The 12,979-nt window shown below is 38.4% G+C and overlaps 2 protein-coding genes across 8 annotated transcripts in view; one reads left to right on the top strand and one right to left on the bottom strand.

Moving 5' to 3' along the window:
• Positions 1–9,059, bottom strand: part of TMTC3 (transmembrane O-mannosyltransferase targeting cadherins 3) — a 35,263-nt gene extending 26,204 nt beyond the window's left edge. The window contains exons 1-5 of one of the 2 annotated variants that reach the window (XM_084795659.1): positions 8,849–9,059; positions 3,532–3,747; positions 2,132–2,350; positions 761–860; positions 352–467 (exon numbers count right to left, since the gene is read on the bottom strand). In XM_084795659.1, the coding sequence (XP_084651785.1) occupies positions 352–467; positions 761–860; positions 2,132–2,350; positions 3,532–3,735 (639 nt within the window). In that variant the 5' untranslated portion in view covers positions 3,736–3,747; positions 8,849–9,059. Of the gene's footprint in view, positions 1–351; positions 468–760; positions 861–2,131; positions 2,351–3,531; positions 3,748–8,719 lie in introns of both variants that reach the window. The other variant, XM_084795660.1, reaches the window with a different exon arrangement.
• A 189-nt stretch (positions 9,060–9,248) lies between these two features.
• Positions 9,249–12,979, top strand: part of CEP290 (centrosomal protein 290) — an 80,310-nt gene continuing 76,579 nt past the window's right edge. For 2 of the 6 annotated variants that reach the window (XM_084795654.1, XM_084795656.1), the window contains exons 1-5: positions 9,251–9,432; positions 9,950–10,079; positions 10,259–10,336; positions 11,338–11,407; positions 12,192–12,238. In XM_084795654.1, the coding sequence (XP_084651780.1) occupies positions 9,978–10,079; positions 10,259–10,336; positions 11,338–11,407; positions 12,192–12,238 (297 nt within the window). In that variant the 5' untranslated portion in view covers positions 9,251–9,432; positions 9,950–9,977. Of the gene's footprint in view, positions 9,433–9,626; positions 9,787–9,949; positions 10,080–10,258; positions 10,337–11,337; positions 11,408–12,191; positions 12,239–12,979 lie in introns of all 6 variants that reach the window. The other 4 variants (XM_084795655.1, XR_014781855.1, XM_084795657.1 and 1 more) reach the window with 4 other exon arrangements.

The following is a 12,979-nucleotide window of genomic DNA, read 5'->3' on the forward strand; positions in this document are numbered from 1 at the left end:
GTAGTTCTAAACATATAATTAGAAACAAAGAAAATCTGTAAAATGAAGTAGCACAGGTTATAGAATTGATAAAGAATGAGACTAATCTTGATAACTTTGGCAAATACTGAGCTGGATTGGAACAGAATCACTGGAACTTCCACAAATTGTCAAAGGTTCTAGTGCTTAAAAATGAAGGTGACATAACCAATCTAACTATTTCGTTGGTAGGTAACAGAACAAAATATATTTGTTCCTTTCATTATAATAAGCAAAGTGTTCTGTATGTAATGACATATATAGAGTATACAGTTATTAAAATCTGATTTAGCTAGGGCAAAAGAGAAAATGAAAATTTGCATTTTTCCTTACCCCTTGGGCCACAAATACTTCATATATACAACAAATTCCGACAACTGTTATTCCTTGTTCTTTACACAAGGTTGCGACAGCCACTAAAAGCACTGTCAATGCAATCGGGGTCCACACTACAATTTAAGAATAGAGAAAATAAATTCATACAAAATCTTATGATGTGTCAAAGTATACTTTAAATATTCCTGAAACTATCATTATTTTTTTTATTTCTTTTTGCATAATAAAATCTATGTTCAAATTATGTACTTTTTTAAAAAATACTAACAATGTTACATGTCAGTTGCTAAAACACAACAATAAAAGCAATCCCCAAATGTTACCTTAGTTAAGATGCACTTAAAACAACAGACTTATTTGATCAAGTTTCATAACTACAGTAAAAGAAAGTTAGGTAGATATTTACCTATGGAATTATCTGGTCCTTTTGATTTAGTATATGACAAAAATGCAGCTAGAAAAAAGACAGATGACAAGAGTTCAGCTCTTCCTACAACGCCTGTTACCTAGAAAAAGAAAAACAGGCCATTCATATTAACGCAGTCTCCTCAAAATTTAGGAAGTGTAATAATAACAGCTTAAACCTTAAAACCTAAATTTTTCAAGGGCAGATTTTTTTTTGTTTGTTTGTTTTATTAACACCTGAGTGCCCTTATGTGGTGATCTTAGGTATCGCTCATAAATGAAAACCTAGCAGTGATCTTTGCAAAATATACTAGTTTCTGTGTATTCTTTACCAACTTTCCTATGATTATAACATATTATGTAAATAACAACACAATATCTACCTATATTCTTTAAAGCTCTATGTATTCTTGCACTAATTTTTTAACATGAGTGTTTTAAAATATGAAGTTATACATTTGTTGATCTACAAACTAATGAAGATAAGAAATTTAAAATTTCTTTTAATTAAAAGAACACAAAACTCACAAAGCCAGAATGTACAACCTAAATCAATTTGTCTCTTTTGTACATGAATAGAAAAACTTGGCTGGGTTCACACAATTCCAGAATAGCAAGAGAGATATAATCATTCTGCTATGCTTAGAAAGAAATGCTTACATGTACATACACCGCATGCGTGCACGTGTGTGTGTGTGAATACATGTAATCTATATCTTGATACATTTTCCCTCTGTGTGTATACTTCTTAGCACATGTGTACGGTCAAAGGCCAATGCTGGATGCCTTCTTCCATTGCTCTGTAGTTTATTTCTTTTTTAAAAGATTTATTTTTATTTTATATGCATAAGTGCTCACATGTTTTAAGTGCACTATGTACGCCTAGTGCCTGAAGAGGGCAAAGGAAAGTGCTATGTCTTCTGGCACTGGAATTACTGAAGGTTTATGCTGCCATATGGTTGCTAAGAACCAAACCTGGGTTTTCTGCAAATGCAACAACTGCTATTAAACAATGAACTCTTTTCAAATTCCTTTACCTTGCTTTTTGGAGAAAGGTTTTTCAACAAACCCAACGGAGGGCTAGTCCAAGTCAGGGCTGCTCCTGACTCTCCTTTCTTACTGTGGGATTATGAGTGTTTGCCACTACACTTGGCTTTTTCATAAGTGTTGGGAATACAAACTCAAGTGTGCACGCTTGTGAGGAGATCACTTTACCTACGCCTACATTCTTGAATGAACAGTATATTTCAAAACTTTAAAATTTTATATAACGGTAAGATGGATTTTGTGCATGGGAAAGAGTAAGACTACACTAAATTAGAAATACTTAAATGCTTAAGATTTTTTAAAAAAATCATAGAGTTTTACTTACTGCTTCTGTATGGATTGGGTGCACTGCAAAAAGCAGAGCAGCAATCACACTGCTCCTCTGGTCCAGAAAAAGTTTGCAGACTTTAAGAAATATCACACTAACAATAGCATGAAAAATTGTATTCAGGAGATGATAAGACATTGGTTTGAGCTCACTAAGTAGATAATTTAAGCGAAATGTCAATACTGTTAAGGGCCTGTATGACTTGTGGCTTCTCTCCTAAAAGGAAAAACAACCACTGGTTATTAAAATACCTTGGAGCTTCCGGTTACAGAAAGTAGTCATTGCTTTGATTATTAAGATAATGATCAGAGAATTACACACACTAAAAACTATGCTTGTCCACATTTAAAGCATCTCCTTTGGGGGAATGGGGCCATGTCATAGACGATACATAAAGAAACAGACCGTGCAGAATCCTACAAACTAAGTTTCAAAACAGTTTACCCAAAGGTATCATTCATTTTTATATGACAGGGAAATGATTTACCATCTAAAAATTGTAGTTTATTTCACACAGCTAAAGAATGACAGATCTAATATAAAATCTAGTCTATAGGGTCCCAAGCTGAAAGGCTTTGATCCTAAATAAGTTAGCACTGACTTTCAAAATGATTTTATGTAAACATTTCTTACAGCAGAAATAGGCAATATATAATTACCTTTAAAATCTGATCTACTTATATTTGACTTACCATGCTTCAATGATTAAATTTATCAGTCAATTCGGTTACCTGACTCACAGAAAAGAAAAACAGCAGAAAGAGACCTGTGTAACACTGGTTGCCGTCCCTACATATACATATTATCCTTATATATTAATACTACTTTTAGAAAATTCAATCAAGGTACATTGCCAATGAGACAAATCCTGCTTTTAAGATAAGGGAGTTATAGGACACAGACACAACCATAGCTGCATTAACTTTTAAGGGGAAAGTAATTATTTTTTAAATATTTGAAAAAAAATCTGGAAATTGATTCTGTTTTTTCTTTTTCTTTTTGGTTTTTTGATACAGGGTTTCTCTGTGTAGCCTTAGCTGTCCTAGACTAGCTTTGTAGACCAGGCTGGCCTCCATCTCACAGCGATCCGCCTGCCTCTGCCTCCTGAGTGCTGGGATTAGAGGCGTGCGCCACCACGACCGGCCTGAAATTAGATTTTCTTAAAGCTCTCACTATTTGTACTGAATCCTGTTTATAGTGAATCTCCAAGAATCCTTTTGAGGCTGTGTTGGCTACTATTGGAATACTGGTTAGTTAGCAATTTAATATCTCTCTAAGTATACTGACTTAATTGATGAGTATTAAACTGTATTTGTTGTTTAAAGGTAAGTGAATTATACTTATATTTGTTTATGGTTATTAAAAATTATGTGTTGAATAAAATAGTAATTATTTACCTCAGACATAGGAGTTCCCCAGAAGTCATTCTGAAACAAAGTTTTTATAGGAGTGGATGGATGCAGGTCCTTATTGTCCAGTATTGCTGAAACATCATCAAAAACGAACCCACAGAACAGGCTGTTCCAGTAGCAGGCAGCAACTACACCGACTATTAGCGTCACTTCTTTCAAATTAATATCAGCCATTTTTCCCTCAAGCATTGATAAGCCAAACTGGAAAAACATGCAAGGTAAAAATGAAATAACCAATATCTTCCTACAAATAATTACAATTTTAGTGTTAAATAATACTTAGAATAAAGACTGTACATTAATGCTTCCAGGCCGTTATGAACAGTGGCTTATGTTATAGGACGCATGATCCGCCTACTTCCGAAAAGCTGTTCCTCTGAATACTGTAGTTGGGATGAGATATTCAGCACACAAAGCTTTGGGGGACATTTCATATCAAAGTTACAAAACGTGTAAAGCAGTGACAAAGGAATTACGAAGAATGATAGCCATCCCATGTCGGAAAGTTTCTGAATAATGTCAAGAAGCTATAATACCCAATGCATTTAAACAGAGAGCAATGAAGAACCAGTGCTATGTAAATTCTGCACATGCATGCACACAAGCACGCACACAAGCACGTACACATGCATGCACACATGCACGCACACACATACAGACAAATAACTTGTAATCAGGTAGATTTTTAAAAATTCATAATGAATTTTTAAAAAAAAAAAGTGTTACAAAAGGTCAAAAGCCTCTCATTATAAAAAGCCTTAGATGTAGATTGGCTAAGACCATTTACTTGAAAATGTGGTGAAAATGTGCTCTTTCATTAACTGTTTTAATAATGCATACATTTAATAGAAGATTAATTAATTTGACATATTGTAAATTGACATACTAGTTCCATAATTATAATTTAAAAGTTCTGTGATAATGTGCAATACAAAATAGTAACTAATTTATATACGGGTTATAAAAGCTGAGAATTTACATATGAATTATAAAAGCTGAGAGATGCTAGTTTTGAGTTTAATTTATTAGCTTTATGAAAGTGAGAGGTTGTCATACAATACATGTCACTGCAATTGACAGAATACATTCTGAATAGTGGGGCTTTGGGATTAAATAACCTGGTGAGTTAGCTATTATAGTTTGTGTCAATATACTCCAGAACAATCACACAGTGACACTGGTTTAATTATACACTTTAGGAACACATCCCCATCATTAAATGACACATAATTATCCTGCCAATGTTTGGCTTAAATTAGGCGTCTCATTTAAGTAATTATTATAGATGAAGACATTCAAATTGAAAAAGCAGTTTTAAATTAAAACTATTTAACCAAGGTTTTTCTTTTTATGGGTGTTTTTATTAATTTTGTTGTCCTCCAATTTCATTTATATAATATTTTAATTACTCTGATGTGCACTCAATCTCCCTTCCAGACCTTAGTTCTTCTTCCTCCCTATAAATCTGGTTCCCATATTCATGTACTTTTCCTTTTCCTTTTAAAGAGAGCAAATATAGATTTATTCAGAAAAAGTGAGAAAGAACTACTAAGAGCAGGGAAGGCTTAAAGAAAGACTATCCCTAAGTTTTAAATGTTTCTGATTAAAGAGTTTAGTCTTTTTGAGTTATTTTTATTTATTTTTTTGAGACAGGATTTCTCTGTGTAGTCCTGACTGTCCTGGACTTGCTTTGTAGACCAAACTAGCCTTGAAATCACAAAGATCTTCCTGCCTCTGCCACCAGAGTGCTGGGATTAAAGGAGTGTGCACCACCAAGCCTAGCTTGAGCTTTTGTTTTTGTTTTTTGTTTTTTAAATGACCTTTTATCATAAGCAAAGTAAGATTTTTAGTTTCTACATATTAGTGACTATAGAGTATGAAGTGTTAGTTTAATAAAGTTAAATAGAATCATGGCATCTAAATAGTCAGGCGACTTTAAAAATTAAAGTACTTTTTAAGCTACATAAGTTCAACTCAGTAATTATAATGTTCAGTTCTAATGTAACCATCAAAACTCTGAACCTGACTTTGAACTGCCCTCCTCCCTAGGCTCAGGCTCACTGCACATGTGTGGGATATGATCTGCCCTCCTTCATGTAGATACAATACTTCAAATAGCTGCTGAACCATGTGCATGCGCACACACACACACTTGTTTTGTTAACGCTAATGATAAGGAGAAATAAAGAGACAAGAACACAAAGCTGCTTACTTGACAGATTCAGCTATCACGGGTGTTTGTGGGTTCTCTGAAGAACAAAACCCCTCATGGGAGCAGGGAACGTAGCTCAGTAGCAGAGTGCTTGGTTACCGTATAATATGCTTTGTGTGTGTGTGCGTGTGTTAAAAGACCTTATTATGTAGGCGAGTTTATTTAACTCAGGCCTTCTGCTTCAGCTTCTTGTCTGGGATTATAGTCAAGCACAATTATGTCTGTCTTTCCCTTTACTTAAAAGAAAAAAATAAATGTCATCAAGTGAGACCTGTAAAAAAAAAAGCAGTGTAGTTACCCAGGGGCTAGCAGGAGAGTGTTTCGAGACTTCCCAACGGTGTGTGCCATGAAAGAGAGAATTAGTCCTAATCCAGGTCCCGAGTGCAGGTGTGACTTTGCTCAAGGTCTCCTGCAGGGCAGAGCTGGTGAAAGGGTCCCTACCCAGGACTCCTTCCTAGACAACATTCACTGAGGGCATTAACACACATACGCTGGCATGCAAATAAGCAAATGGGATGCCCAACTTGTTTGCTTATGAAAAAGAGATCTGAGCATACACACACACACACACACACACACACACACACAATCCAACTGTAATCAAAGGTCACTCATAAGCTGTATTATAGATATAACTTCAATTCCTTCAACAAAATTATATTAAGAGCTTCTTGGGGTAATGTGGAAAGATGAAGTTATAGGACAAAGCTATGACTCTGGGGATATTAGCCAAGGAAAGTCCTGCCAGTTCTGTTTCCGGGGAAATCAATAAAGCCACTCAGACCCTCTCTACAGCCTTCTCTATTTATTACTCTCTTGAAATTTATAGAACTTGTATGTAAAAAGTCTGTGTTTACACTGATTAATACTTATCCTCCTAGCCTCCTCATGCTAAGGAGGAGCAAGTCTCTGCTTGTACATGCGTTCCTCTACCTGAACGTGGCGTTCCTGCTGAGGAAAAAAAAAAATCTTGAAAAGCACCGTCACTATACATTAGCTAATCAATTAATTATGGCCATGGATTATTTTAGAAACTAGAGCAGTAAGCTTCTTGAGAAGTCAGCAAAAGATGGGTAATGAACTTAAATTCTTTCGTACAGAGCGCTGAGGTAACAATTGCAAAAGGCAGGGCTTTCTCACAAAGTGATTTTGGTTAGATAAAAACTGTTCATACAAGCCCAAGCTGAGTAAAACACAGGTCCAGGCAAGTGCTCCTGCAACAAGGCTATTTACGAAACTGTCACATAAAGCTAGCTCTTGGGAGGATTTGACAAATGAAGAAACTCTAATAAAAAATTATCTCAGCCTTTTAAAAATTATACAGCAAGTTGCAGAAACAGAACTTTAGTTAAATGTCCTAGACTCGTAGTTAAAGTACATATATAAAGACCTGGGTCACAAAATAATTTGTTTTCTGCTGTGCTCTTAGGCCAATCACAGGGTATTAGCTCAAAAATACTGTTGAGATTATGGAATTTAAGAAATATTATACTTTAGTTATGTTTGTCACTGAAATCTACACTCATAGCCTCGTCAGTTATCTTCTCTGAACTTATTCTCACTCTGAAAAGAATAAAACTTATCAGCAGGATATGAACACTCTACACTACAAGTACGAACAAGGAGGGAAACAGGTACAAAGACCAATGCAAAGGACACAAAGCTAGTAAACGAGGAATAGAAGTAAAGCCTGTAATAAAAAGTCAAGAGAAAAACTCAAGGGGCTGAGATTAAAAACATTTTGGGGGTGCGTGCTCGAGACAGGGTTTCTCTTTGTGTACCTCTCGCTGTTCTGAAACTTACTCTGTAGACTAGGCTGGCCTCCAACCCACAATGGTAAACTTGCCTCTTCCTCTCAAGATCTGGGATTAAAGGTATGTGCCACCACTGCCCTCAAATGCTTAATATTTTAGACCAGTGAACATATTATGACGTGCGCTCAATAAATTGTTTCATCTCGTAATGATTTTGACAAAGTGAACACAACAATTCATATTCTTGAATAAATGAAATTAGAAAATTAAAATATGCAAAATACAATTACAATTTAACATCAAACTTTAAAACAGTAAGACTGAAGTGCCTATTCAGTACTGATTAAGCTGTTCAGTACTGATTTCTAGAATGGCTGAATGTGTTCATCACATAAAATGAGGAAACAGTATTCAGCCTCTCCAAGCTCCAATCTCTTAGCTGAAGAATGAGGACAATGTAAACACTCATTTTGTTGTACCTCTATCAAGAATAATTCAGAAATTCAGCAGTGTTTGGAAAGAAGCAAGCACAGGAAGAAATAGGTCTTACAAATTCGATCTCTTTTAAAATCTGTTTCAAATATCATTTTTTTTCTTTAGCTATTTCTTGTTTTTCTCAACCACACGACTAAGTACAGAAATCTTTTCAAAAGGAAAATTTAACTGTCTATAGTTTTTTTTTTTAAACACACCCCCACCACCCCCCACCCCACCCACCACCCCCCCAGACGCACTGTTTCAATGGAAGCCTACAGCTTCCTAAGTTACATGCTGGTGTAGAATAACTACGGGATGGGCAAAAGTTGCCCAAATCAAACGGTAAACAGCCAAGAAGGCGCTTTCGCCTATGAGTCCGCCCTGGTACCCAGCAAATGACAGCAAATGCCTGCGCCTGGCAGGGCCATCCGCTCTCCCTCCTGCAGGTCTAGACGCGCGCGAGCCTCCCTTTTCTTCGGCCTTCACCCCACACTTTTCAACCTAAATAAGCACTACAGTCCGCAAGCTGCTGCAAGGGGCGGGCGAGCCGAGAGGCTGCCATGCCTCCGACCCCCCATCTTGGTGCTCCCCTCACCCCTGATCAAGATCTCGGAGGGCTCGGGGGATGGGGGGGGGGGGACGCTCCACTTCACCAGATACCAAGGAAGCTGGAAACTTTTATTTACTCCCTTCTTACGGAAGTCACTGCCTGGGAGCCTCCAGCACACACCTGAGCAGGAGGAGGAGTCCTCCTCGCCTCTGCAAGATCCGCCGGCCCTTCAGCCCCAAGCTAGAGAATCTTAAATCGTACGTGCTCCCGGAGCTCCTCCCGGCCGCTGACTTGACCCCGCGACCTCACCTGAGGGCGGACCCGCTAGGGGATGGTTAGGGAAGCCTCTGGAACAGTGGACAGGAGAGGGACACTGCAGAAAACACTGTCATGGTCCTCAACGCTTGCGCTCCGGGGCGGCCGCTCCTCCCGCCTCTTGCTCCTTCCTTAGCTTCTCCCGGGGCCGCCCGCAGCCTCGCGCATTGCACGCCGGGACCCCGCTGCACACTCTCTCTCCGAGACTTCTAGTCCCACTATGCACAGCCGCGAAGCCGAACTGCACTCTGGGAGGTGGAGTCCCTTTTTCCTCTCCGCCCTCCTCCATAATAACAAGGCCCCGGAGGGGAAATCATAGCCGTAAAGCATGTTCCACGGTCGTGAAATGTAGTCGTCCCCTAATATCCGGGGGCCTAGTTCCGGTCTGGGCTGGCTGGGCGGAGAGAGTCGTGTCGCCTAGCAGCGAGGGCCGCTTTCGGCTGGTTCGGGAAGAGTTGGCGGGAGCCTGAGTGCGCGAGGACAGCTCCGCGCGGGGGAGAGAGGTCCGGGCGGTGGCGGAACCCGGAGGTGGTCGCTGTAGATGAGTGACTCGCCGCCAGCAGCAAGCCTTGGTTTAGGTGGGTTGACCGTTGTGAGCCGGAGCAGCTTAAGAGGCTCGTAATCCCAAGGGGCGCCCGCAGCAGCCTGCCTACCCGGCCCTCCCAGCCCCCCCCGTCCGCAGGGCCTCGGCCTCATACCCCGCTCACTTCGTAGGGTCCAGTCTTTGTTTGTACACTTTTTTAAAAAAAAATCTTCTCGTCCCTTCTCTAAGGAGTCCGAGGCCGTTCTCAAATTTCCAAACATCCCGGGAGTTGGTAACGTCATTGATGGTTGGAGACTTGGAAGAGGGGAGACTCGGGTCCTAGCTCCGACTTCATTTTAGCAAAGAAATCATTATTTAGCTTGTTCGTTTATCGCACAGTCGGCGCCAGGTGAACTGATTCTCATCAAGGTTATTTACAGCCTCTGCATCTGTTTTCCTGTTCTGGGGCCGTTAACTCTTTGTCCGCCCATAGAGACTAATAATGTAAACACTGCAATGCCATTTTTTTTTCCCCCTTGAAAATGCAAAAAAATCCATCTGCTTTGTTGTAGGAGCTGGAAGATAGTGAAAGACCTCAAGATGCCTCCTAATATAAACTGGAAAGAATTATTCAAAGTTGATCCAGATGACCTGCCACGGCAAGAAGAGTTGGCAGATAATTTACTGATTTCCTTATCCAAGGTGCTTAATTTTGTACACAGATACTTACAATGTGGTTAATTGAAATTGCTTATTGAAATAATTGAATGCTACAACTGGATGAGTGCTTTTATTTGTATGTACATGGTATGAAATAGTATATATATATATATATATATATATATATATATATATATATATATTGTTTGTTTCCTTATTAGGTGGAAGTAAGTGAACTAAAAGATGAAGGTCAAGAAAATGTGATACATCTTTTCAGAATTACTCAGTCACTAATGAAGGTTTGTATGCAGGAGATATTTAGCTAACAGTAAAGGAGATGTAAGAATTTATTCCTATATAAACTAATCTTTATTGAAGTATTTGGAATGCCTATGTCACCCATCAAAAATGGGTTCTTTAAGTGTGGGGTTTAGAGAGTGTTGGTTGTACTATGTATAGTAAATCTGGTTCTTATTCTAAAAATCCTAAAAAAAGTATACAGGAAAAATTTATTTTTTAAGAATAACGAAGAAATGCAATCAGAGGTTCAAATAAAAATGGAAAATGTTTTCTTAGAAGCTAATAGTTAAATGGTAAGAGGAATTACCATTTTATTAAGGTAAATATACACAGAAAATTTGTTGTAGGCTTTAGACAAACAGTCTTTGAGTTCGGGATATAATGTCCAAGGGTTTGAGGGTGTTTTGTTTTGTTTTGTATTTATAAATATTTATTTATTAAGTATATAATGTTCTGCCTGCATGTATGCCTGCACACCAGAAGAGGGCACCAGATCTCTTTATAGATGATTTGTGAGCCACCATGAGGTTTCTGGGAATTGAACTCAGGACCTTTGGAAGAGCAGGCAGTGCTCTTAAACTCTAAACCATCTCTCCAGCCCCCTTGAGGGTATATTTTTATTATCAGCAACTTAGAATGGAATAAAGGTTTTTTTTGAATCATAATTGTAGATACAGAAATGTGCTTCTGAAGGCAAAATGAGATGTGTTGTGTAGTACAGATTGGAGAGGATCAGCCCTAATTGTAAGAAGCAGTTATTAAAATTATGTAAAAAAATATACAATTAGAATAGAAAAAAAGATAATGAAAAGCCTTTAAAATAGTGGCTATGAAGTTTAAAGGAAAAATCAGAGATGATTCAAAGTCTTGTCATTCTAGAATTTACCGACTTGTTTCTGTATGTCAACTAAAGACTGAGATAGCAAATGAAACGCAATTTGTGTTTTTATTGTATTGCAGTTTAAACAATACAGATTTCCCCCCTCTCATTTTAACATAGATGAAAGCTCAAGAAGTAGAGCTAGCCTTGGAGGAAGTTGAAAAGGCTGGAGAAGAACAAGCAAAATTTGGTAAATGTCTTGGGGGAAAAAATACTGTGATTCTATTACTTATCAGTCAGTACAAAATTTATCATATTCTTCAAAATATATATTCAACTCATATTGAAAGATGCTGTATTCTTGCACAGATCCAAGGACTGACCTGACTGATGTGGTAAGGGGATGAAGAAAATATAGACACACAGGAAAGTTTGGTTCAGGTGGGCAGGACTCTGTGATGGAGAGGAACCACAGCACCACAGTGTCTTTATGATATACCCGTGAACAGAGGGGCGGAGTCGTTGCATAGCTGAAGATGAAGTTGAGTGATTGGATGTAATAAGGGAGGAGGCAGGCCTTCTGGTATGCAGTTGAACAAGGAATGGAGTAGTGTCTGTAGGGGAGCCATAAACATTGTGGATGAAAGCTACGGTGGATATTGTCTGTACATGCTTTCAACAGCGCCACTCAGAATAGGAGGGAAGCTTTGCCATCTCCCTGGACCTAACCCAGGAATCGTCTCACCATTTGCCATAGGCCTGAGGCTTTGGAGTTCCTGACGGCTTTGTCTGTGTCAGTAGCACATAGTGACACAGGATGCCATCCACTCAGGTCTTCCTCTGCTGTCTACATCAGGACATTTCTAGAATGCTTATTCCATGGATTTACTATATGATAATTTCTTTGACATTATCTTATAAAAGGATGGAATCTTTTACAGAGAACTGTAGTATTTTATTGAAATTCATTTAAAATCTAATTACGTGAAATTTAACCAATTGAAGCATCTGTGTTTTGTTTGTTTTTTAAACAGAGAATCAATTAAAGACAAAAGTCATGAAACTGGAAAACGAACTGGAGGTATGTCTTTTGTATCTCCTTGACTATAGTTGTCATTAAGTGCGTTATCTTAAATTATTTTCAATTTTTTCTATTCCTGGGTTGAAAAATACAAGGATAATACTGTGTTCAAGAGTACTCATTATACAGAATGTATTCTTGTGTTTTGATTTCTAAGAATTAAGCATCAAAATAAAAGCAGTTAATATCTGAGTGGAGCTGTCAGTCTGGGAAAGCATACAGAAGGTTCAGTAGTAACTGAGGTGAAGGAATGTGGAAACAACACAGACTGAGATTCTGAAAAGGTAGGAAGGGATGTGAGAGAAAAGGATCAGCTTTGAAAGGGAGAGGCAGGGACACGTGCTTGGGAGTTTAGTGCTTACGAGTTGAGAGACTGGAAATGAGATCATCTGTAAGACTAACGAATAGAAGACAGTGTGGCCAAGATTGAAGAGTCAGATAAACTTTAAAATATGGTACAGACAGGACTGAAGAGTGAGGGCTGCTGGAGAGTGAGACTGGAGTTCTAATCTTCAGTACTTTGACGTAATTGTCACATTTCCTGCCGCATTACTAGCTTCTGGAAAAATGTAAAGTCAGCACAGGTGAAGCTGCAGAGGACGGTGGGAGAGTGGCGTGATTGGTGGCTTGGAGGCTGCAGGATGGGGGAGACCTAAGAGAACACTGACACCTTTTCTTGATCATAAAAGAGCGAACAACTTCCTGTTAAGGACATTCCAAGGGACTCAGTACACTAAAAGA

This window comes from Acomys minous, assembly GCF_964271855.1.
Source record: "Acomys minous genome assembly, chromosome: 9".
In the NCBI taxonomy this organism is placed as follows: Eukaryota; Metazoa; Chordata; class Mammalia; order Rodentia; family Muridae; genus Acomys; species Acomys minous.